The following is a 26,924-nucleotide window of genomic DNA, read 5'->3' as shown; positions in this document are numbered from 1 at the left end:
TTTAAGTGAGTATGAAGCATAAGTCAAAGGTGTCAGGAAATCTTTCTGAAGTTTGAGAGGAAATATTGTCAGCAGTGGGCACAATTATTAAGACTACTGCTCATATAGTTCTTGTTCATTATGGACATCCCTTTAGAAGCAGACTGTAACAAGCTCTGCAGCATTTTGCATATTGACACTATTGAGCTGACAAAGACTGAAAGAAATGTGGAAACAGAAGAGCAAAAGGAATTGGTATTGATTGATCACCTCTTAGAGGAGAGGCTGAGAAATAAGTAAGAAAAATGTATTTTGGTAACCCTTCAAGCATACTGCAAGTAGGTGCAGATCTGGCATTAGATCAGGCTCATATAATTCTTAAAAAAAAGGAGTTTGCTGTAATGAATTGAGATTTGAGGATGTGGGATTTGCATATTCTTAACAGCAGCAAGGTTTGAAGTGATGATTCAAAAAGCAGGAATATATTTTACCTTTCAAAGTGCATTGCCCTTTTCAGCTTCTTGATACATCTTTTATCTTGTGAGGGTTAATGCACTGTTCTGTCTTCTACAGTTCATTCAGAAAGCATCTCTAAAATTTATCCTGTTAACCTTCTAGTTCTTATGCTTTATTAGCATTTTCTTTATGTGCCTATACTCCACTTCTCCAATATCTGGGAGCCTTCCTGTGCATCTCAGGTGCAGATTTAGTAGTTCTCTCTTTCTCTCGGATTCTTCTAATGATGATGTGGTCACTATCTTATCTGCTCCTGTTCTGAAACCACATCCTGCTAAAGGAGTAATCTACTGGTATACTGATACAGGGAGATATTTACTGTTATGTGTTCTGTGAATCATGCAAACATGCATGATTCAAATGGTTTTCCTGCCACAAGACTGCAGTTTGGAAAATATGTGCATTCAGATCATATGAAAATGCGGCCATAATTTGATTCCTGCTTCTGAACTCTGAAGCACAACTGCATTCTGGTGTCCCTCTTTAAGCCAGGGCAGCAAGCATGTGCACAAAGCCTTCAGGTTTCATTATAAACTCTATGAATGCCATAGACAATCTCCATAGACTTTCCTATACGTGACTTCCCCCTATAATTTTGGAATTGTTAAGAGAATCTTTTTTGCACATTGTTGAGCACAAGCCACTTCATTTGTGGTTAGAAAATACAAATTAACATTTATTGTTTAAATTTTATTTTTCCAGTCCATTTCACCACATAATTGGTGATTGCATAATTATATCTGCTAGCTTTGCATCCACTTATTTGTATTTGAGTTAGGAGAAAGTTTGCTAACTGGAGTTTAGAGAGGTCGTTTTCTATGGACAGTGTTATTGTTTCTTTTGGCTGCTTTCTTTGCTTGTAGCTGTTCTAGACAGGGATGCAATAATTTCTAAGATGGAGTAAGGGCTTATATCAGTTTGAAAGTACACACTGGGACATACAGAGTGAACCATAAGGACTTTGAGAATTACTGATGTCCTAAAGAAAGCTGAGAGATGCTCATTAAAGCAACCTTGGTTGTGTTGTAAAAGAAAGGGCTTAATTAGATATACAGTGAGGTCAGATGACATGGTCACTGAATAGCTTTGAACATCATCGGTTTTCTTCTGTGGAACTGGTTTGCAACAGAGTTCACTCTGTCTTTGGAATTGGTGGCTTTAGTCTTCATTTAGCCACTGGCAGATGGAGAGCAGTGATGAAATTCAGTTTCTGGAACTCAAGTGGTCCACGCTGGTTGAGCTCATCCTTCCATAACACTGCAGAATCTCCTTGCTCTTGGGTCCTGAAAGAGAGAGGGCTTCTGTTTATCTGATTCATATTAGATTGAATTAGAATTGGAAGTAATTGAAAGTAAAATTATTTTCTTAAGGTCAATATTTGATTATTTTGCATCTCGAGAAACAAAAGCAGAAACTTTTGCAAATTTAAAGGGGATCTGTGCAGTAATGACTGTGTATTTTACTTTTCTGAATTCCTAATAGTCAGTGTGAGAACTTTATTTTCCATTTGCTAATGGAGGAGAAGCAAGACGGTGGGCTATATTTGGAATATTATTTGTTGCTTCCCTTGTTAAAATTATAAAGTATTTTGAAGACTGCTTGTTGTTTTGTTGATTTCCTTGCATCTCTCTTTACATTATTCTCTATGTCTGTAAAAGCAAATCTGTATTTGGGTGTTCTATATTTAATAATCAAAGCTGCTACACCAGAGATGAGTCTGTGCATGAAACTTCCATTGAGAGCTTGGTATGAAACCAGAGTCTTTAGAGTATGTGTAGCAAGTTTTCTGCCATCTGAGGGAGAGCTGGTTCTGCAGTGTTTCTTTGCCATCTCTAAACTGCTCTGCATAGGCAGAACCACATCTTGTGGAATAAAGGTTGGGCTTGCAGGGTTGCTACTCAGGACAGCTGACCAACCAGGCTTCTTCCTCTGAGATGTCCACTGACAAATTAGTAATTTCCAATTCTGTTCATTCTGAGGAAGGAAAGCAATTGTATTTAATCTTCAGAGTCCTGCAGAAACAGAATTCTTTATTTTATGCTGCCTTAAAAGCTTTTGCTTCAATCCACTTTCAAGAGTTTGTAAAAGCTCCAAAGATGAAAGTACTGCCTACATTTCAGGTATCGACCAGCATCCCTCTGTAGAGCCACAAGAGGAATGATACATTCTCTCCTTATTTAACTTCTGTATTATTTCAGATATAGGTCTGTGGATACTGCATAGTAATCTGCTTTTTCTTGAAGGAGTATAGAAAATCATGCTGCCTTGATTTCATCCCAACACCAGCAGCTACAATTGCATGGTTTTGTCTAGGGCATTGGTTCAAGACAGTCTTGGAAGAATGAGTGTCTATTACTTAATCACCTGGAATGCTTAATAGTTTCGTCACAAGTGTTTTTCTTTTTTGAGGCTGTAAGTGGTTTTGCTGTCTTCCCAAACTAGATATAGAATAGATCCCTTGATGAATTACCTAGTGGAGATTCTGCTGCAAAAATTGATGCTTGCTAAGTTAGAATCAGACTTGTTGAGGTTTTTTGTTTTGTTTTCTGTGTTGTTTTGTGTTTTTCTTTTTTTCTTTTTTTGTGGGTCTTTTTTGGTTATTACAGAAAAGCTGCTGGGTTTTAAATATGTCTGCTTACAAGTCTGGGATATGCACACATAGTTCCATGCAATTGATAGCTTTTGGAGGGCTTTTTGCCACAAAATAATTTGATGACGCAGATGTTCTGAGACTGTTTTTTAAAACAGTTGATTGCAGATCTGATGGTGAAAGATGAGCAGCAGCTAGCATATATCATCATCTTCTGATCCAAACAGGTTCCTTTGGGAGTCAGATGTACTGTTTCACTATGTTGTAATTAAACTGAATGCTGTTTAGGTGTCAGAAATTACTTTGTAATGCAGGATAATGGACTTAAATAGAGTTATTTGTACAATGCAAATCATAATCTAGCAAATTACTCTTAAAAGCTATATATTAAGAAAAAAAAAAGCCCCCCAATATACAGCAGAAAGAGAAAAAGAAAAAAACCTGGGATGATTTCTGACTCCATCCTGAAGTAGTCCTTGTACTGGAGTCTATCAGGACTTGATAGATGCTAGAATAATGCCTGTAATTTTTTAATAACATTCATAATGTGCTTTGTTTGAAAGAAAAAACATAATTAATTTTTTATTTTAGTTAGGATTAGATGGGTGAGGGGAAATCCAAATCAACCGGAACTTTAATACTTGGAAAACTCCTTCTTATGCATGCAACAGATAACTTGCATAAGTAGCTGTTGTGAGGTTTTGAGCAATGTTAATTCCCAGGAAAGTTTGTGTGAGTTGTGAATGCTCAGCATCTTGCAGAATTAGGCTGTATTTATGAGAAGGTTGTGATGTTAAGAAAATAATGGATTTATATGCATAGTGAGAGATGGTTTTAAGTCAGCAGGTGGTTTCTAAAATATCAGAAATTAGCAATATATTTACTGATGTGATTTCTTCCTGACAATCAAGCATGCTTTAAAACACTTGAACATTAAAACTCCAAATGAGAAACGCAGATTTGCTTTTATTCAGCCATGCCAGGTCTTTCTTGTGGTTTGAATGTGCAGTTTCTTCATTTTCAGTCTTGAGGACCTCATTTTATGTTTTGAAGGGCCGAATAGGAGGAAAGAGAAAAAAAAAAAAAAAAAGAAATAATTTTCTTGCAAACTGTATTTTGATAGGAGACATATTTCTTTGAATAGATAGGGAAAATTGAAGTGATAGCAAAAAATATGCTTTAATTTTGTATGTATATGCATAGACTTTCATAGAGAATACTAGATTACATTTTTCTTTAGTCAGATAAAACCTTCTTGGGACTGAATTAATGAATGATGCAAAGCAGTATTAAAATACTACACTTATTTAGAAACATGCATATAGGTCCAAGCAATTCTTCAGTCATAAAAGCCAAAGAATATCATATTTCTAATTTAAAAAAAATGGAAACATTATGAACTAATTTACCTGTGGATCGTTTACTATGTTTCATACTCTGATTTAAAATGAAACCCTGCCTCCTAACCTACAAATGTCTCTTGAATTGTATACATTTTCTGAAGAGGTTTCCAGTGTGGTGAAAAGTGGAATTCCAAGATTTTTGATGCAGTTTCCTCTGTGTTATTTGGTTACATAGAAAAATCTTACCCTTAGCCACTGCCCCCCAGTTCTTCATTCACCAATAATACTGAGGGGGAAATTTTTGCCGTGCTACTTATACATAATTTAAAACAATTGTGCTAGCTTTAAACCCAAAGTCTTTCTTCATCTATCATTTATCTCATGATGTTATCTTTTGTACTCGGTACCCTTCAGTAAGCACAGCCTGACACGTCTTGTGGCCTTTACCTTCTGCGATAAAAAAGATTGAAAAGATGCTTGGCAGCACCTGGTGAAGATGAGGCAACCCTGGAGAACTGTGCTTCAGGAGCAGGTGACTGATGTTAAGAAATGTGCCAGTCTAGGGACACAGCTGAAGGGTTATAGTAGGGAAGGGGGAGGGGAAGGGGAAGGGGAGAAAAAAAAAAAAAAGAGCAGGAACATTAATACATCTTCCTGAGGTTTGATGGGACATATACTGCCTACTGTTCCATCTGGTGCTTATGATAGCATGGCATATTAGCATGCTGCAAGTTCATAATGTATTCAGGGCGAGAAAACACCACTTGCATACCAATTGAGGCGTCCTCTTTCTCGGAGCTGTCTTTGAATTTCAATGATGTTTATGCCTCCTAAGCCATGACTGAATGGAGCATTTCCGCTCACAGAGGAATAACAGCAGTAAGGGGCTCTGGCTTGTGTGGGTTTTCTTTCCCCTCTCATTTTATTTTTCTCTCTTTTTTCGTTGTTGTTTGTTTCTTCCTGCTGCCTCCTCCCAATTCATTTTTGTATGGGGAAGCTTAAAGGCAGGTCAAGGTTTTGGACTAGCTAGTAACATAGCTTCTGTTAATATTAGATTAACTTTTTAAAAGGATCTTGTCTATTGTCTTTTCTGCTTATCTCAAAATGTTTAAATGTATTTTTAATGATATTTTGATGAAATTATTCTAAAAGCAGTGTCATGAAGCATTGTAAAAAAAAAAAGCACATTGCAATTCTACTTTATATTCAGATTTCCTCTATTGCTAAATTAAAGAACAAACAATACTCTGAATTCTGTATTTCATGGTAAATTATTTGGGTCAAAGACTTGATTTGAGCTTCAGGTTTGCTACCTAATAGGATAAGTGTCTGAAGTTGATCAGGTATGTAAGTCTTTGTAGCATTGAGGTCCTTTTATCGATCCCTTGCAGGAAATACAGTGATATGTTCGTTTTCTTTCTCCCTACTCTGTCCTCTTTGAAGCTCTGCTGAAACTGACAGTTGACTGGAGACAATCTCAAATCTGCACGGTAGAAACTCTTGACTGCACATTTTGTTTCTGAACTTGTCAAAAATTGTGATCCTTTTATGGCTCAGTGCTGTGAATCGCTCTGCAGCCCTCCTTCCAGTAGGTTTTGAAACTGTGAAGTTTATATACAGGGTATTTGATGTGGAATTGTCAAGAGTCTGGAGTACTGCATGAGGACTAGGCACATTTGCCTGTGTTGGTGACTGTGCTTCTTAACTGCTTCATATGTTTTGAAAGTCTTACCCCAAAAAAGGAGACTAAGGTTGCTGTCTGAAGAAGAAAGCGTATTTAAAGTGTATCTCCAGTACAAACCTGCTTGATGAATGCATTTGGTATCTTAGTTCCCTACCTGCACAGCTGGACTCTTTGCTTCTGTCCAGAGTCGGTGGTTTGAGGTTTTAGTTTAATCTCTAATGGAGATGACTGCCATGCTAATATAACTTTAATAAAAATGTATTAGGTAGCATTTTAAACTCCTTCATTCTAATTTACTATTAATCCACTTGATTACTAGAAAAGAAAAGGTCTTGCTTATAATTCTGATCCTTTCTTTCAAATACACCCAGCCGCGACTTTCATAAATACATATTTTCAGACATTTAGCCACTCTTGCATAGATGAGAAATGAAAAATGCATTAGTCATCTTGACAAAGAATAAAATTACTTCTTTTGGTTCTCTATCTGAATATCTGCTGTCTGATGGCTTAAGCACATTCCTTGTTTATTGATAGTGCATTTAGACCTATTTACTAATGTCTTAGCTTAAATGCTAATTTTTTTTCCTTAATACATTCAGGAAGGCTAATGTTACTGAATAGGAATGTGGAGGAGGTAGTGTGGGTAATTCAAGTAAGTTTAGTCAGCACTTACAAGATTCTTGAAATGTTTCCTGATGTCCTACAGAACTGTTAACATCTGCACAGCTTGTGAGAAGAGCCACATTTATTACAGCTGTATACTAGCTAGAATGCAAAAGAAAGGGAGGGGATCAAGAGTTAAGAATTAAGCAGCTGGCTTTCAGTATTGAGATTTATCATTTTATTCTCATTAAAAACCAACAGTAAACTCTACTTGGAACCTTTTGCATCAGCTTCTTTGAGATGGCAGGTTGAAGGCTTGGGAGTTTAGCTATGAAAAAATAATACCCAACAAAATAAACACAGTTTAAAAGAAAACAAAGCTTTTAGATAAGTAATCACAAGTGATGGTCAGGGTTTCAAGGAGCAGTTCCCATATGACAGGGACATGATGCAGAGCATGTGTTCAAAGTCTACATTTGAGATGGTAAAAGAAAGAAAGAAAAAAGATTATTTTAAACAATAAGAAAAAGAAACAGAAGAAATGGGGGAGTAATAAAAGAGAAGGCTGTTGGCTCCCTGCAGGACCAAGGAAGTCAGAGTTTTTTGGCCCTGTTCTTGTCTGGGTTTGGGGCTGCTGGAGGAAAGGAAGGGGTATGTCAAGAGACTCCTGAAATCCCAGACCTGACTGATTGGTGTAGTAGTACATTGATATGTTGGTTTCACTGCTTCTTTTCTCTCTTGTGCTAGAAAATGAAAATGAGGGAAGAGCAATCAGCATTGGAATCCTCCTGTAAAAAAATCAAATACATGTTTCCAGGTTCAGGGTTTTTTGATCCAAGTTTGGGTCGCCCCTCACCCATTTCTTTTTTAGCCACTGAGATGGATTTAAACCCAAGCTATTTCTATATCACAGCTATGTGTAAGTTGTCACAATTTGTTTTCATTTCAGTTAATATCAAAGATTTTAATAGTTTTGTTTTCTGATTAATCTATTTTATATGAAATGAAACTAATTCTTTTTTTTCCTCTGGTTAATGTAGCTTGGTATGCTTGCTTTTTTTGCTTACCTTCTTTCCCTGCACATTTTAAGTGAACCAATTCTGGTTTTGCTCAGTTAATTTCTTTACAATGTGCCCAAGCCATTCTCAGTGGGTGTGCCAGAATCTGTTTCTGCATCTCCCACTGTTCCTTAACAACCTCAGCAACTGAAGAAGCTGCAAATCTACTCTCCTGTCCTTTATTGCTCTCCCTGAGTGATGGTTCTGAACCATTTTCTAATATTTTCTAAGACAAAACCTATTGTGTGTTCACTTGTAGTGAAAGCCCTGCTACCCCTTATGAGAGAAGACCAGTTAGGACCACTGTGATGAAGAGCAGTTTCTTGTGTTGCAAGAACTCTTTAAAAATGAGTTGGTTGAAGTATCTACATCCATGGACACCTTTCTACTGTCCATACCATTAATCATTTAGCAGATGTTTTTATCCCTTCTGTCTAACCTTTGACATTTTGCTGTTACACTTACCATCATTTAATTACAGCATGTAGCATTGTAGGAGCTCTAACATATAATTATTGACACCTCTTTTTTCCATTCTCCTGACACCAGAGCAATGTCAAAAGCAAATTTTCTAACATTTTAGTTATTAAACTGACTGCATTTGATTTCTCAGTGTTCACTACCTCATACCTTCTGAAGCAGTGGGTTTACTTGCTGAAAGTTTATTTCCAGTTAGTCTTGCGGAAACACATTTTATCTTAATTTTGTGCAGATTGTTGGCATTGAAAAGATTTATATGCAAAACTGAGTAGCTCTGTAAGTCAGAGCTCATAATCACCTTTGGAAATGACCTGTTAAGTTTCTAATAGGTCATTTGTATTCACAGTTACTGAAGCTACTTGCTCTGTTGCAATAATTATGAAAAAGATAATGGATAGTAACTCATTTGGGGACAATTATTCTTGTTAACTGTTTAGCATTTCATCGAGGTACTCCTATTTTCTCATTTTTTTAATTTCCCTTCATAATTCCAGAATTTGCCTGGGATAGTTGCTGTAATTTATCAGTTCTTCATTTCTTCATGTCCCAAGCAGTTTAAAGCCTACAGCTACAGCCAACAACCAGACAACTACTGTTGTGGTTTACATCTGTTCTAAGTGAAGACCATAAAGACACAAGTCTTCACAGGAGATCCCTGTGCAGTCACTATCCCTCTATGCCTTTGAATTGTCTCTGCCACTGGGATTTAGCTGTTTTAATATGTATGTGGTGCCAGAAGGATGTTTAAAATGATCAGTGTAAGCCACTCTAGTATTTTTTCTTTCATCTCTGCCCTGCTTGCCATTTGATCCCTTTGACTGAAAAAATACCAGGTTTCATTTGGTTGTCTGTGTGTTAGTGCAAAAAAAGAAATGTTACATTTTGGTGGTATATTTTAAAATTCACATATCATGGCATTGTGTAAGCACGATCTGGTTCCTGTGACTGGATACAGTGTGCAGTTTTAGGCATGCCTCTGCTTGATGTGGTGCCTGCTGCTGTTTCACTATTTGAGTATTTTATAGAGAAAGTCATTGCTAAACCAGGATGAGGTGGAGGCAGGGAAATCATTTAAGGGAGAAGCAGCAACACCCGACTTATTTGGCTGGGCTAGATGGAGGACAGTAGGAAGCACTGAAACTGGTCTGTTGCAGCCAGTACTGCCCAGTTATTCTTTTGAACAAGCAATGTTTATAGGCAAAAATCTAGAGAGAAATACTTAATATTTTCTTTGGTGCTGTGAAAATGGAATAGTACACACTGATGTACACATGCACAGTATCATAAGGTTTCTTTCCTTTGTCATATGGCTGAGGCTCACTTTCAGTACTGGAAAGAGCTTCCCTTTAAGCATCACCATTTGCATTTTTGGAGTACCTTGCCCCGTATTTTGAATTTTTTGCATGGAGAGGGAGTTTTTCCCTGAGCGGCTGCACGATATCGGCTCCCTCTCGTGGTCAGCAGCCACCGGCAAACATTTCCAGCAACATTTCCCCAAGGCATGATCCCAGCCAGGTTTAGTTTGTATCCTTTCATCCCAGGCCAGTTCTGAAGGTGCATCCTGGAGCTGTTGCCACCCCACAGGAAGACGCTGCCAGGCTGCCCTCTCAAACACCCTCTGCCCCACCACAGAATTTCTTTCCTCTTGTTGACTCTTCTTCCCTTTCTCATAAAAATGGCTTCTTTGCTGGTTCAGTTTTCAATGAAGCAAAGTGTATCTATCCATGGAGATCCAAGGATAAATGTAGAGTGTTTCCATAGCACAGAGAGAGTTAAATCTTTCCACAAGGGTACCACGTAGAAGAAAACCTACCATATTGTCAAGGCTTAAGTGCATTCCCATTGAACATTCAGAGCTCAAACACATCAGACTTCTTTACTTTGTCAATATATCTCTTGTATTTGTAGCATTGAGTGGTCTCTCTCTGGTGTCTGACTTCTCACCCTGCAGTTTCTCCTCTATTTAACATTCGCTTCTGTGTAATTGAAGACGATTTCTTTCTTACCATTTTCTAAAACAAACAAAAAACAAAAACAAAAAAAAAAAAATCACAGTGAGTATTTTTCTATACCAAACCAAGCAAATAAAACTTGATTAAATATGCGTTTAAGTGCATGCACACACACACAGCCACATGCCCACACACATGCACAAATATAGAAGCAAGCCATGGAAGCTGTACGTATCCACATCAGTCAATTTAAATACCTGTTTTGGAATAGAGGGTTTAGCTGACTTGATAAAAAATGAGGTTCTATAAATCTAAAAGCCTTTGTGTTTATGTATTTGTTGGTAAAAAAAGGAATACGTGTAATTTGAATCCGCCAGGCATGAAATGAAGCTTGTTTTGTACAACTGTCAACCGTGGCAGTGCTATGGTACCTGAAATGGTTTTAATATTTTGCTTATATTTTCTGTGGTTTCTGTAGTAATTGCTGGGTTTTTATCAGTTCAGGATTTATCTATATGTTTTAGTTTTGGTGGAGGTTTTTCTGTCTGATATTTAAAATTCAAAACAAAGGGAAGATGGTTTTGGAAAAGGAAGTCTTAGATTTTATTGTGCAAGACTAAGACTGCTGTGATGCTTTAAGGTCTAGAAATGTTGCATGTAATTGTATGCCCTGTGAGTGGTCTCATTAATTCACCTACAGCTGTTTTTCAGTACCTGCAATTGAGCACATATTTCTGAGTCTTTCTAGGCCTGGGGACTGCAATGTCTCTTACTGGTTGAGCTAACCTGATTTCTGTGCTAATGTGAATTTGTATGAAATCACTGGCTTCAGAAGGGGGTTTAATCTGGCTTTGCATTTGTTAGTCTGGTTTTACATGACGTGCATAAGTTTCTTCCTTTCCCTCTTCCTTTACATGCTTATATTGTTTCATATTAACTTTAAGGTATGTGTGTGATATATTATGCCAGACAATTCTGATCTTATTTGTAAATAAGCAATATTATCTCATCTAAGACAATATTTGAGGGTGGAGGGTTTTAATTTCATGTGAAGTTTCTGAGACTTCCCCCTTCTGCCTCCCCACTGGTGCTTTCATGTGCACCAGTCCCCAAAGTAAAAGAGATTTGGTATGACTTGAAGCATCGAGGAGAAGCTGACTTGTAACTAATAATGACAAGATGTCTTTAATGGCATCATCTGATGATGTGATATGGTAGTCTTCCACAAATGCTGAAGTATTGATTAGTTTAATAAATTGCACAATTTGGCATTTATTCAGTGACAATCTTTAACATAGGGGAAAAGCCTGAAGTTCCACTTTTCTGTCACTGTTAGTGGCAGTAGGGAGCAGTGGCAGCACCTGAGTAAGGATTTCTGGAGGAAATGTGTTTCAGAGTATATTGTTAACTGGTGGAGTAATACCCATCTTGGTTGGCTGAGTGGAAACCAAGAAGTGAGTATTCCAGGCAGCTCAGGATCACCAATTCTACTGTACACCAGACACTACTGGAGCACACTGAATGCCTCTGGTTCTCATAAGGCAAAGGACTTAGAATCTGTGTGAGAATATTTATACCCTCTGACTTAACAGCCTCAGGAATTATTAAATTATAGGTTCTAATTCTTCCTTTCACTAATTATATGAGAAGTCTAGCCTGCTCATTTAGCTGCATGCATTAGATGGGAGAAATTAGCAGCCTTCCTCAGACTGGAGCAGTACTTGCTGTTGGGAGGAAGTTTGGCAGCCTCTGCTTTCTGTATTAAAGGTAAGGTCTTGTTCCTCAGGCCTGAAATTTAGCCTAACTGAACAAAATTTTCATTCTTTGAAATATCACTTGGAGGAACTGTGGTCATGGATGGGTAAAAGTGTGCAATGTGACAGGGAGCTCGATCCATGAGGTGAGGAGCAGTCTGTCCCACACTGGCCAAAACCACTTGACACCTTAGAGGATCTTGACTTGTCCATGACCAATTCCACAGTTTATAAGCAAGAAAAGCCAGATGTGTAATGGTTACATCCTTGGTAGTACCTATGGTATCTTTTCCAATGTATGACCATGGAAAATATCACCCCTATTTGTTTCTTTTTTATCCTAAAGGACTTCTGGCATATTTTATAGATTTTAGTGTTGTCTTTTAAAAGTACAGCCATAATAACTTTTTTTTTTTTCCTGGCCTAAAGTTGCCCTGAATCTCTATAAATTTTAAAAAAATTTTTTATCTACTTTGTATTTGAGGCTTAGTTTTTAGTTAAATCTAATGGAATACTGGTAGCACTACTCTCAGAACTTTTATGAAGTGAGTGTAGCTATGCCTTACTCTTCATGTAAGTACATTAAGAATAAAAGAGTTAATATTTATTTTGCTTCAGACTTTTGGCTGTGTGTTACAAACTACTGTTAATTCAAGACCATGCAAGCTTTGAATTTAAAATGTCACTATGCTTCTGGAGAGCAAGTCTGGAAGTTTTAATTGGTGTTGGGAGAGAAATACTTCTGATGGGAAGGATATGTGCTATGTGTGGTTGAGTACATTAGAGCATATAAACAACACTCATTTGATGCTGATGGCATTTGAGTTGCTTAGGTATCAGTCTACCTTCATCTCTGGCTTTTTAAAAGGCGATTGTGACAAGGGTAGATCTTTCAGAGAAGACAGCAAAAAAAAAGGAAAAAAAAAAGAAAAAAATAAATTATTGGCTGGGGAACCAGTGGTTGCTCTGATTGTTTTTCATGCTGGAGTCCTTGGGTAGCACTTCTTCACTTGAACTTCAATATTCAGTGAGCTAGGTGCTAGTTTTGGAACAGTAGTTCCTGCAATGAAAGAAAACCACTCAAAACATACAGTTTGGTAATTTGTAAACAAAGTAAAAAAGATCCAGGAAACAAAGTAAAACCAAGAATAGTATTTTGATCATGATTGTGGGACTATTTGCTATCAACTGCGTTAGCTATGTAGAGACATTTTCATGATGCCTGGTGGGATTTTTAGAATAAATCCACATTGTCTCTACCTTTGTTAGAAGCCAACTTGTATGTATTCAGCCATGACAAGGGAACTTGTGAAGTTTATATTCTAGCAGCTTATGGAAACTTGGGTCAGCTGTCACAGTTTGGCCCTTATTTTGCTTTTCTGTTCTTGTAGAATTATTTCACAAACCATTATGGTGGTAGAAGATCTTGATTTAGAATTTATTTTTGTTCCCTGCATTAGTTTGTATGTTCAAATGATTTTACATAGGAAATTTGCAAAGCCAGAAAGGGGGAAGGAGAAAAGAGATCTTTTAAATTTTGACAGAAGTTTTTTATTATTAAATAACTAAAAGTGTACTTGCTGAAACTGAAAATGATAGTTTTGAAACTGTCAAAACATGTCAGATTGTTAAATGAGAGGGAAAAATTGTTTTTTTTTATTTTTTTCCTCTTTTCAAATTAAATTATATGGTAAGGCAATTTATTTTTTTCAGGAGAAAATAATATGTCCAAGCAAAGCCAGGACAATTTTTGCTTCAACTGAACTCATAGATTTCTTACTCTATAGTATGTATAACTGTCTGGCCTTCAGTTGTGAAGCTGTGAGCTTCTTTGCCAGTCAAAACCCCACACTCTAGAGAACTGAAACAAAAGGCAGTGCCTCTGTGGTTCTGTTTCATTGTCATGACAGTAGGACCAGTCAAAGGTAGCACCACTGAATATGAACATGATGCAAGTCATTGTCTTCCATTCACATTGTTCACATCATCCACAAACTCTTCCTTCCAGAACTGGGAAAACGTAGCACAAAAATCCCTTTTAGGTTTTGGAAGGCAGAGTGGAGCTTGCGTTATTCTCATGGCTTTTTTTAGCACATCTGAAGAAAGCTCTGATAACTTAGCCTGAGATAACTTCAGTGAACTCCCAGGGTGCAGAATTTCTTCTGGTTCTTGCATATTAAATAAGAAGAAATGGGTAAACTGAGAGGGCTTTCATTTATTCTCATGAAGAGCTGGTGATAGGAAACATACAACTCTCTGAGCAGAGGCGAACCAAGATAAGACTGCAGCAAAGCTGTGATACTGCTGTTGCAAAAGGGTCATCTTCAGTACGTGAGCTTCATACCTCGAATGCAAAAAAGGCAATGAAATGTTTTGTTGCCTTGAAAACTTTTCTGTATGCACCTATCACTCGCCTGATGCGCCTTCTCATTCATGGTGGATAAAGCTTGCAGGGGTAATGTTTCGTGACAAAATATGGAGCCTGAGTGTCTGAGCTGCTTTCTGATATTGCCCTTCTGCAGATCACATGGGAGTAAAAGTTCTCCACTGGCAACTGGGTGAGGTTTTTTTTTTCTAGGCCAATGATATGACTGCATCTGGTGCTGACAGAAAGTTACGCCTATATAACGCCTGTTTGAGATCCCTTGTTTGTAGCACAAAAACATCCATTGTATTTAGGTCCTTGTTTATATATTAAGACAAAGTCAAAAGGGCCAAGAGAGAAATGGAATGAAGTTTCAGGCATGGAAGAGGGTCTGCAACAGTGTAGCTCCTGATGTTGTGTTTACAGCTGCATCCTAGGACCTAGTTTTTCCCAGATGTGTGGTGCATGGGGTGAGTAGGCTTTTTACCATATATATAATTCTTCAACAAGTCCTTTTCAGCAAAGGCAGTTAGTTACTTGCTTGCAAATTCCATGCTGTTCCTCTCAAAATAATAAAAATTAGTCTAGTGTCATCTAGGTAATCATTATCAGGAGTACATCCCAGAAATTCAGGTCTCAATTCATATAATTCGGATGGAGGAGCCAGGTTCTAATCCCTTGTGTCATATGCAGGGTTTGTACTTTCTGTGAGCTTAAAGGGGCTCTTTTAATTTGTGGGCTCTTTTAATTTGGCCATTATTTTTATTTTTAATGTGCTGGCACAGAAGTAGTAAGTACTGTACAATCAATATAGAGCGTCCTTTAAGAATCTTTCATGCCTGAATATACATCTGGAACTGTTTGCACTAACTAAAAGTAAAATAAATGCCACAGCATATTATACCATACTTTTTTTCATTTAAAAAAGGAAATTGAAAACACACTACTCCTACAAATGCTTGACATTGAATTGGCTATTGAAATGGTATCAGTAAAGTATTTATATATTCCATATTTTGTTCCATACATGAGCTCTCCTTGATGCGTTAGACTTGGAAGGATGCCACGGGAGCTAAAATGTTGCCATATATGAAAGACCGCCTTGTTTTAAAAAAGGAGTAAATCATTTAGGATACAGGAAGTAAAGTAAATCCATTTGAATAGATGCACATCTCTTTTTGCCCCTGTTCTTGCACATTTTACTTTGACTCCTCCCTATTTGCCTTCAGAAGCTGGGTGTGCTTACGGTAAATACCAGTACTCACCTAACAGCTAAATAATGTTAAGAAAACCTCCTGTGATCAAAATTGAATAAATCAAAAGAACAGTATATTTTCATGGACCAAGAAATCCACAGAAGTATAATTGAAAGCTGTTTTTACAACATTCATTAATTTAAAAAGGAGCAAAATACTTCCGTGGTAAAATCACAGTTCTTCACTCTACACTGTAAAAGTGAGTCAAGAATGTATATTTCAAAATGTTTAGGTTGTTGCTTTTTTAAATTAGAAAAATATATAATCCAAAGCAAATGCAATAGATCTCTGCATACTTGAAACATATTTTCTGAATTTATTGTAAGTCTCTCTCTGCACTAGAGGGTTGTGTGTACGGGTTAGGACTAGACCATTATTTCACCATCTATATCCATCCTGAATTGATTGCAGCGAACACTGCAGAATGAATTACAGATGTCTCCTTTTCCCTCTGGTTTGGAGGACCTCTGATTTCAGCCTCATTTGATCGGAACTCAGCTAAGCAGTGTAAGTCTGTCACTGTTTAGAGGGATTCAGTGGAAGAAATCTTTGCACCTGAAAGAAGTTACTCCCTCTGTATACACAGCCTACACTGAGCTGTGTGATGCTGTGGGATACTATCTTTATGAAAGTTTCTGGTTTGTCTTTGCTGTGGGATATTACCTTTGTGGAAGTTTCTGGTGTGTCTCTTCTAATCCAGGATTATTTGAAATGTCTGAATCCAACAGAAAAAAACCTCCAATATCAAACCTGCCTTTTCAAGCGGGGAGTTTGGTTTTACATGAAAGCATAAAAATGTTTTTCAACTAAGAAATTAAACAAATTCTAAGAAATGGTTTCCTTACAATTCCTCTGAATTTCAGACAAAGTTACAAATGTATACGCTCCTGTATTATAAAAACATGAAATCTTACATAGGAAGCATTTCATGTGTTAAAAAGACCGTTTTCTGTCTTGAGTGATACTTTCTTCTCCCTCCCAAACTCTGATGACCTCTGAATGTACAGATAGAAGAATATTACAGAGAGCTTGTATGAAAAATGTCTGTACATAAAAGCCCTTGTGGAATGACATGTTTTAGGGGAAACTTAGCTCATGAATATGAATTAAATACCTTCTTGCCTTTGGCTTTCATATTTTCAGGCTATTTTTCAACAATTAGAGTAAACAGTGTTGCATGTTTGTTTGGGTTTAAATTAAATAAGTAATGATTTGTAGAAGCTGGTGTTCTAGGGCTTAATATCTCTTTAACCAGTGTTGGCTCTGCTTCGTGCTCCATCACCACTCCATCCCCTGAGATCTTCATCTTAAAAATAGAGCTGCTGAGGTTCCCTGGGGCTGTGGGAGGTGGGACAGCAGTGGGTGCAGAGAAGCTGTAGGCAGGTGCAGCTCCCTTGGAGGTTAGGGAGCCAGCTGCAGAGGCAAAGAAGAGGTAAATAGCAGTGAGGGTAGAATTAGTCCTGCAGCAGTTTTGTTATTACAGAGGTGAAAAGGTGCGGTTGGAAAGTCTGCAACTGAGAAGGCTCTTCTGGGCACTGTGCTGCTGCTGGTGGTGTCTTCCAAGCACGTGGAAGAGCTTTGCATTTTGCATTGTACTTCTTCAAAAAGCCCTTTCTTTTCCCCCTGAGGAGAGTCTCTGCTCTGACAAGATAATCTTGTCCCCTGGTTAGAAGTGTTTTGAGGTGTGCTTGAAAGGAGCCTTATATCTCCTTACAGAAGGCTGGGCTGGGGAACTTAGAGACAACCAGAGATAAATCTGTCTGCCTGCCATCATGCAGTAGCAGAGTGGGGTTCAGGGCTTTGCAAAGGGGAAAGAGAGGTTGAGCAAAGGTAAGTGGCCTACAGAGGGTTTTTTTTTTTACCCCTAAGAGGTCCAAACGAAGTTAATTAGATAAATCAAAACTAATGTCATTAGACTTATGTAAGAACTAGAGGGGTGTGTGGATTATTTCAGTGATCTGCAAACTCAGTGGCAGACAGTGTTCAAGGGAGTAAAAAACCAGTTGGATTGCAGTAGAAAGGCAATCTGAAATGGGAGGGCAAAACCAACACACAATTTCCCACCGTGTTCAATTTAAGTAACAAAACATTGCCAGCTTTTGGGGAAAGCCTCCTCCCTCCAATCTGAGCACATTTCTGTGCAAACCTGAACTTTAAAATGCAGCAAAGCAGGGGAGCTGGAGCCGTGTGGATGGTTACAGGCTCGGGATCACTTTTAGTTATCAACAGCTGAATTGGAGGATACAGGCTGTGCCTGCTCACTGCGAGCAGCAGACTGTTAGAGGAGTTCGATTTCTCTCACTCCTTCTTCCACCCACCTCCATCTCCTCTGTGCCTGTGTCTGCGCTCCCACATGCTTCAAATCTGTGTACCTGGACTGCCTTCCTTAACAGTTCAATGTGAGTGTTAGCAGAATGAAAACCAGATGGACCAGCAGTTCCCACTGTTATCTCCCCACCAGCTCTGGCAAGCCTCCCTTCCTCTCTCCTTTCTTGGCATGGCAGAAATATTTGCCTTTATTTAGGAGGGCTTGGGCTCACTGCTGTGCCTCTTTCCCTCTGTTGCAACATGAGCTGAAAGCTATTTATTCCCTTGTTGCTGAGGTTGGTTGAGGTGAGTGCAAGATGAATTCGGCTATTAAGGAAGCAATTAACATTTCAAGACGAGTTTTGGTAGTTCTTTATGTTAAAAGGATGGCTGGCTGAAGAAATAGTTTTAACTGTTTTGGTATAGAGATATGGAGAGGAAATTTGTATAGACTATTTTTAAAAACTTGCTTTTGTTTTCCAGCATGTAGTAATTTACTGTTGCTTGATTTGCAAGTCAAACCTCACCTGTCTGTGTAGGAACCTTAATATTAAGCTAGATCAACACTACAGATCCTTTAATACTCTGTCTGTATCCCCCTCATTCTGTCCTGGGTGTGTTTCACCGCTCATCTCCAAACTTGTCTCTAGATTCTGTATGAATTTCCATGAGAACTAAAGCATCGTCTGTAGGCATTTTAAAAAAGGGTGAAGATGGCTTCTGTAATTGCAGTACCTGACTCACTGCATCTCTGGGACATACTTCATCAGTTTCAGGCAGCTAAAGATTGGTATCTGTTATGGTATGTGTTGTTAATTTGTGTGGTGTGGTTTTGTTTTGGGTTCTTTTTACTTTCTGATAATTCAATGTTTTGAGGCTCTTTTAAGCATACTCTTCTTTTGTTAATTTTGTGCATTGCATCTGATTTCTCTTAGTGCCTCTCAGGGCAAATTTTAGATACGAGTTTTTGGTTGAAGTTCGTATGTTGTTAGTAAGAACAAGGAAAGTATGTAGCAAACTGAAGTGACAGAATTTAAATAATACAACGGATTTTGCTATTGTCTTAAATTAAAAACACAGACTTACATGCTTACCATTTGGCAGTAACATTTACCTGCTTCACAAAAGAGGTTAATGGAGCTCAGGAAGACTTGTGTAGGACAGTGTACAAAATAAATAACCCCACCCCTCAAAGAAGAGATGGAAGAATTACTTGATCTTACTCATCTTTATTCAAGATTGCTCGGTCAGTAATCTCCTGGAATGAGTAAGGAAGCCTTAGTTTTGCTTTCATTTCGTAAATGTCATAATATTTTGCTCGTTCTTGGTAAATGAAACATAAGGGTTGGTTTTAAAATTTTTTTAATATAGAGGTGTTCAAAAATGATGCTGGAAAACCAAGATACTGTAGATACCGCGATTTCTATATGAAATAACTTGCATCTCTAGATCTTTAGTTGCAAAAGAACTATTAGGTTTTCTGCCTGGATTTGCCTTTTGTTAGTTTTGTTTTGCTGGAGAGATGTTTCTACTTATCTTGCAGGTTTTACTAAACATTAAAGTTGTTCTTAATGTCTGAAGGTGCAAACTTAGATCTATTTTATTAAAAATGGTATATTTATATGACTAGTAACTTATCATTTTGGCACACTGGATTAATTTTTCTGGTGAATGTTAAAATGTCCAAGGGCAGGGTGGTAAAGTGATCCAGTATTTAACATAAGTATCTGTCTATGATTGCCAAAAGAAACAATGGACAGGACAGCCAGTGTTACAAAAAAGAGACATGAGGAGAGCTGTCTTAAACCAGTATTCCACCAGTATCTCACCTGGGCTAAAGAGCTTCAGGTTTTAGTTCTGCATGAGCTTCTGTAAGGGGATTTATTACTTTCCTGTCTCTTTATTTTTTCCTCCTAGCTAACATGAGAGCCTTGAAGGAAGGTGGCATTATTGTAGTTCGAGGAGTGCTTGGGAGGTAGCATCTGCACATGCTAGAAATAAAACCAAAAGATAATGCACCACTACTATAAATGATATCTTACCATCTGTGTTACACCTTCTTAAGTAAGGTTTAGATGATGTAATTTGGGAAGAGCACACTGAAGTAGATAATCAGGGGTAATCTTTTGCAGCAGGTGCTGAAGTAGCTCACTTCTTGTATTAGCTGTTAACTTTTTGTTAGAAGGGTGTGCTTGGGGAAATAAACCAGTGTGTTCCTGTGGTGTGTGTTGCAGATCGCACTGAGAAGCATTCCACAATGCCAGACTCACCTGTGGATGTGAAGACACAATCCAGGCTGACGCCTCCAACCATGCCACCTCCTCCCACTACCCAAGGAGCTCCAAGAACCAGTTCATTCACGCCCACAACGTGTAATTAGACTTATTTTCTTCCTTTTCTTCCATATTCTTTCTATTCTGTATGTAAGAGACCAAAATAGGACAAGAGGAACGTGCATGACATGGTGGGAGCAGCATTTGGTTCTGCTACTATAAAGTAATTAGCAAAATTCAGATCACAACAGATTAATGTGTCTTTAAGGTATTAAGTCATTCTGCTCAGAGTTATGTTGTCATTTCACTGACAGGTTGGCCACAGTGTCAAAGAACAAGGGACAACTGCTTTCCTGCATACTTAGTGATTAAAACTGTCCTTCTGTGAGAAGTACAGAAAACTTCTGTGCCATTCTGTTGTTTTGTTTAAAGGATCCTGTTCCCTTTTGTACAGAAACTTTGGTAGTATTTATTCAGGGGGTTTTGGGTAGATTTTTTTTTAAAGTGAGGGAGATTCACAAGGAAAATACATATTATCTTCATCCCACTTAGAACTGAATGAGAATTCTAATTTAAGTGCTATATGATGTCTACTTAATATTGATATTAAAAAAACCCCAAAATAAATGCCTTTTATTGTTTTATCTTGACATTTCTAGTCTGCAACTGCTTTACTTCTATAAATCACTTGGGGCTGCACCTCTGTCTCAGTTTATTGATGTAAACACACAGGAAACTGTACTATCTTGATTGAATTATTCTGCAGTCATATCAGTGTAACTGAGATTTGAATCTGGCATGTTGTCTGGACTATTCACAACCATGAAATGAACCACATTTCTCTTACCCAGATCTAGCTGCAAGTTTTTTGGTCTCTTTTATACTGTCTTGTAATAGTATAAACATGAGAGAATGTGTTTACTTTTCAGGGTTTAAATAAAACATTTTTAGAACAGTAGAATACATATGCCTAAACAGAATGAAGGCAGCATCTTCTATTTGTCTTGCCTACGTCTGTTTAATCCCTTTCTGTCTGTTAAATACCTTATTTCAAATTCACCTCTATGCAGAAGGACAGCTGGAGGCCTTTGTACCACTTCTCCCAAGGAGCCCTTATCCTCACAATTTACACTGAACTTAAACAGTGAAGAGGGTTTGTGCCAGCTCTTAGAATAAACTCAAATTTAACCCAATGACTCTGATTCTGCAAAGATTTGTCTGTTTTGCTTAACTCTGACACCTGAAACATCCTAGAAACTGTTCCAGTACAAAGGTTGCTTCTATGTTTTTGCAGGATAATGCCCTTGCAGATTAAGCTTTCTAGTGTGATGCACTTTGCAAAGTTCAGAATTATCTTTGGCAATAATAAAAGGAATAAAAATGTGTTCTTCAATCACTTTTATTTGTCAGTGTACTCATATGATTTCTGGATGTTTGTTTAATTGATTGGGTTCAGCACTTAGGAAGGTGTGTGAACAATAGATGGATTTTTTTTTTTTTTTTTTTTTTTTTTGCTGTGTATATGAACACTAAAATATAAACACTAAAATATAAAAACCAGTTTTACATGCCTTTTACCCTTGCAGATTTTGTAGATTTTGGAGTTTGTAGTTTGGCCTTCCAGCCTGTACATTATCAGTCACTTCTATTTGAGTGTCTGTTTTATTGGTTATTACTACAGGAGCAGTGCCTGCAGGCAAGGAACATATTTGTTTTCTAGTAAAGAATAGACATCTTTTAATGTTCTTACTATATATTAGTATTTTGTCTTTAAATTTCAAATTAATATATAGTAGGATTAGTAAAATGCTAAATTCTTTTTGATAAATGATGTAGTTTTGTTTTACAAATGGCACATATCATTTGCCAACTGGCAAATTCAGGTACTATAAAGTAAATGAAAAAAATCATTCGTATGAGGTGAGATATTAGGGGGGAAAAATAATTTACAGAAACTGCATTTGGAGAGTATTTCTTTAATTCTTTTGTTGTATAAGAAATTTTATCTCTTTCTCCTCCTCATATCTATCCTACATAATGACCTCTACTTTTCTGTGCTTTCTTGATCCCAAGGGGCTTTCCTAGCCCCAGGACACTCTGCCTAGAGCAGCCTCCTACTAGTGACTGAGTTTTTTACTGGTTTCAGGCTAGAGCAGGATATGTTCTTATTCTTCCTGGTCCTTATTTACTAAGTTCATGGTATGATATCTAGCTTGCAATCATGATATATTTAGTTACTCTGATATCTCAGTCTATTGCAATGCTCAGAGAGCATGGCTTGGAGATGGACATGGAGCTGAGCTGCTGAGGCCAGCTTCTTTTCTATTTCTGCTTTTTCTACTTCTTATTCTTCCTAGTCCATGCAGCTAGGATAGGCAACCAAAAAGTAGGGATAAAACGCAAGCAGAAACTAGATAAACACCCAGATAGGTTTTTCTGTAGTACCTCCCAAAGAGCGCTTCAGTCAGTAGGGCAAAAGCTCCTTCACAAGTATTGTGGTAGTGGTTTAAATCTGGTAAGAAGGTAGTAGTTAAATCTAGTAATAGGTGTCCACCCTCAAAAAGGACTTGCTGTTCAAAAAATAAATATGACTTCTGGAGAAAGTGACAAAGAGAAAGGGATATGTAACTTCAGGGAGGTTCTTTAAGTTGCTAACTCACTATGGTTATGCTTTTACATAGAAAGCAATAAAGATTAATACCACTATTCCTTTTTGGTTCCAGACAGGTTCCTGATTTTGTTTGTTTGTTTGGTTTTTGGTTTTTTGGATCTTCTCTGAATGAGTTTGACAAAAAGAAACCAGCAAATTTCACCAGGGCACTTGCTGGCAGAGAGAGGCTGCTGCTGAGTAGATTTGTGTGCTGTGTGCCCACACCTGCCAGTGCTCTGGTACATTTGTATTTCTAGGGAGCCATCCTTTCTCTTGCCATTTACTGTAGTTCTGGCAAGTCAGATTCAAAGAATGTCAAGGGTGTGTTTGACTGTTGCTGTTCCAAGTAACCCAGGTGAAAAAGGATGTCCTCAGTTTGAATCTCTGCTCTCTTCTGGAGTGTGGCTAAGAATCAAACCAAATTTGCTGCCAAAATCTCCCTGTTGTTGTCTTCACTATGTCTCAGGAATCTTGTCACCATAAATTTTGAAGACTAAGTACTTCAGATAGTTATTCTCTCAGCAACCTTGCAACAGGAGGGGAAAGCTTTCCTATCCTTTTCAGAGATACGGTATTGGCATGTAAAAGCTGAGTGATTTCCTCGTGGTCTCTTAGAAGTCTTTTGCAGCCAAGCTTCCTGCCCTAGCTGTAAGGCTTTAGGCCACAGTGAGCATGGCACCATTTGTACCTGCACAAACAACTTTTTGTGCTCCATATGTTAGCAGCTAAGAAATTTGAATCAGAAAAAATAACCTTCTTATTGGGTGGTGTAAGGTTAAAACGTGAAAGTCCTGTTTTATAAACACAGCTGTCAGTTGTGTGTACAAAACACAAGTAAAAATATTCAGAGATAAACTGAGGCTTCGTGAAATATGTCTACACATTTTTTCTACCCCAAAAAGCAATGTTTTTGGTCTTCAATCATACAAGCATTCATGCTCTTTCTCTGTTTCCCTCGCTCTTTTTAAAATCCTCTGACAAAAGGACTGGTATTCAAATTATGCTTTTCAGGTCCAGGAGCACTTGGGGGGGGGGACTGTGTGAGAGGCAGCTGCTGTTACTTCCAATCCACACACCATTCAATACCAGCTACTGGGAAATAGATATGAACTGCAGAGTGTTGCTCTGTCAAAAGGCTAATTATCTTTTGTTGTGCATCTTAATTAATTTTGAGGTCAAGCACAGAAAACATAAGCTGATGGATTTTCCTCTGTCTTCTTTTTCTCTCTCTTCCCCCCCTCTCTATTTTATCCTTCTTTCTCTCTTTTTCTTTCAGTAACCAATGGCACTAGCCATTCACCAACAGCGTTAAATGGAGCTCCATCTCCTCCTAATGGCTTTAGCAATGGGCCATCCTCTTCCTCTTCCTCTTCTCTGGCTAACCAGCAGTTACCACCAGCTTGTGGAGCTAGGCAACTCAGCAAACTGAAGAGATTTCTTACAACCTTACAGCAGTTTGGCAATGACATTTCACCAGAGATTGGGGAGAGAGTGCGTACCCTTGTGCTAGGACTTGTGGTAAGCAAAAAAACAATGATAAAATATTAACTGTGATCTTTTTTCTCTCCTTTTCCATCTTTTAAACTTGTCTAGTGCATTACATAAAAGAGTGGGTGACATATACTGCATACATCATACTTTAAGGTTACAAAACATGCAAGAATGAAGTTCTGGCTCTTGCTGCCTGAGCTAACATAAGTAACTCGAGCTGCTCATGAGTGGCAGCAATTCTCAAGCACATATAGACTACTCTTTTTGCCAGTATTATGCCATAATGCTGTGAAAGGATTTTCATTCTATACTGGCAGAACCGTAATGCAGACATGTCTTGAATTATATAACATAGTAAAATATGGTTTGGCTTGCCTAGTTTAGTTGGCTGAGGAAAGGAGAGTGCCCTACATATATAGTCACAGAATACTGGTTAAAAGGATGAGCTGAATATATATTTGGACTGTGGTTATTCAGTATAAAACCTTTTTTCAGAATTCCTTGAACCCAGCAATAAAGGATCTGATGGTGCAATGCTGCTACTTAAGTCACCTTATAAATAAGGTTACCTTCCTGTAATTACATGGCTGAATGAAAATTTCAGCTTTTTCTTACCTATATCTGTCAAGTTAGGCTGCTCTTTCACAGCCAAGCTGCTGTGAAACTGTCCCAGTATTCTTTTTATTCCCTGTGAAGTCCTCTCTCCACCAGACATTGTTGTCTCCCATGTATCTCATTCAGCAATAGTGAGATGTACAAGGAAAAATGCTGTTGTAGTGTTGTAATTCACATCTGTTCTGAGCAGCTGCAATTGCCATTGACTTCACTGGGAGCAAAGACTGATTGCAATGGGTGTCCCTTCTCTTGATCCTGTGACAAAACCAAGTTTAATGTAGGCAGTGTAACTTCAGTAAGTCCTACTCTCCATTTGCTTCCATATCTATCAAGGGCCTGTTTATTGTGCGTTTGCCTGCCACATGGTTCTCTGTGGAAAGGGGAACTAGTAAAGAAATTTAAGATGGCTTTGGGAGCATTTACCTGCCCTTGATTTTCAGATCAAAAGTCCCTGTCCACTGTTAATCACAGTTGTTTTCCACCCTCATCTGAGCTCTGAGGGGCAAGTTAGGATCTTTTTTCTGGGCACATCCACATATCACTTATTCCTTTGGCCTGCCCTGTGCAATATATGGTCTTCATGCTTATGGCATCAGCTGCTTAGGAATGATCTTCCAACACATTCTAGAACATAGTAAACAAACCTCTTTTATACATACAAGAGGCCAAATGCAGGTTTCCTCCTCAAAGAATGAGGAATGTGCATTTTAAAAATGTGGTTAGTTACCACTATGCACTGGGAATAAAACTGCAAGAAGCTCCAGTAGAAAATTAAAACAAAAATAATTGCTGAGTAAAGCAGCTGTAACTAATGTTTGAAATGTGAAAGCATTTCCATGCTTGGCACCTGAGAGCGTAAACTGCACTTGAAGCAACAGGCATTGAATGTCTGAGATGCTGGTGGTTTTCTTTGAGTTTTGTAATAAGGCAATAATTTAATATGCAGCATGCTTTTCTTTACCCTCTTATTAAAATCAAGAATGAGTTATAAAACAGTTTCAGAGTGCTTTGGTTACTGTTTCTCTTGCTAAGTGTTTTCATTATTTTGTCACCAAGACAGAATTTTTTTTCTCAACAGAATTCTACTTTGACAATTGAAGAATTTCATTCCAAACTGCAAGAAGCTACTAACTTCCCACTGCGACCTTTTGTCATCCCATTTTTAAAGGTATTGCACAGTTCAGTGATCTGGAAAGTATTTCAAACCATATTGTTGCTAGGTCACAGATATGTGTTACAGTTTTTAAGAGAGTCAGGAAAATGAATAATGTTTAAGGACTTCTTTCCGTAGCTTAGTGCATGGAATTACATTTGAATGCGTGGTTTGGGCACCCTTTCTGGCTGTTCTCAGGAGCTGTTGGTTCCCTAATTCTATAATCACTGTTGATTGGTTTATATTTTCAGTTGGTAGGTACTGAAGCTTTTACAAACTAAGTCTTAAGACCTGATTGTAAATATAATAATATGCTGTGCTTGCAAAAAGCTAGAGTTTTGCAACCTTTGCATGACTCAGAGTAAGGGGGTGTCAAAAATTCCTGCTACCAACCCTTTCCTAAAGGGCTGCTAATCATTAGTACATAATGAGATTGTGACACTTATCTATACACGGAAAAGACTAATTATGTCCTCTAATTTCCAGCCAGTAGTACACATGAAGTTTCTTAAGAAGGCTGGTGATCGTGTCCACCTGTGCACCTTTGATTAGAAATTAAAGATAAAATTCCACCCAAAAGCCAACTACTAAAATACAACACATGATGTGCAAAATAGGAATCTGGGAAACAAAAATCTTCTTTGAAGTCAGGAAGTTGTTCTGCCTCTCACCTGTCAGTAACTACCTCCTCTGAACTGCTGTGATCTTTGAATGTTGCTTTTTCAAAGCATGTTGTATTATTCTGTTTTGGTTTTGCTGTAGAGGTGAATTTCCCGCACATGAGGTATTTATTGTTACTATTTTTTCCCCCCCATTGCCAATGTGGGGGTGGACATTTGGCATTATTTTAGT

General features: G+C 37.9%; 1 protein-coding gene across 4 annotated transcripts in view; it reads left to right on the top strand.

The window, feature by feature from the left end:
- Positions 1-26,924, top strand: part of RUNX1T1 (RUNX1 partner transcriptional co-repressor 1) — a 112,426-nt gene that overhangs the window by 41,453 nt on the left and 44,049 nt on the right. For 3 of the 4 annotated variants that reach the window (XM_030445047.1, XM_008502432.2, XM_030445049.1), the window contains 3 exons: positions 20,125-20,262; positions 24,090-24,331; positions 25,998-26,087. In XM_030445047.1, coding sequence (XP_030300907.1) covers positions 20,125-20,262; positions 24,090-24,331; positions 25,998-26,087 — 470 coding nt within the window. Of the gene's footprint in view, positions 1-4,876; positions 4,961-20,124; positions 20,263-24,089; positions 24,332-25,997; positions 26,088-26,924 lie in introns of those variants that run through there. The other variant, XM_030445048.1, reaches the window with a different exon arrangement.

This window comes from Calypte anna, chromosome 2 (assembly GCF_003957555.1).
Source record: "Calypte anna isolate BGI_N300 chromosome 2, bCalAnn1_v1.p, whole genome shotgun sequence".
Classification (NCBI taxonomy): domain Eukaryota; kingdom Metazoa; phylum Chordata; class Aves; order Apodiformes; family Trochilidae; genus Calypte; species Calypte anna.
The sequence above is the reverse complement of the archived record's forward strand: the minus strand, read 5'-3'. Positions and strand labels throughout refer to the sequence as shown.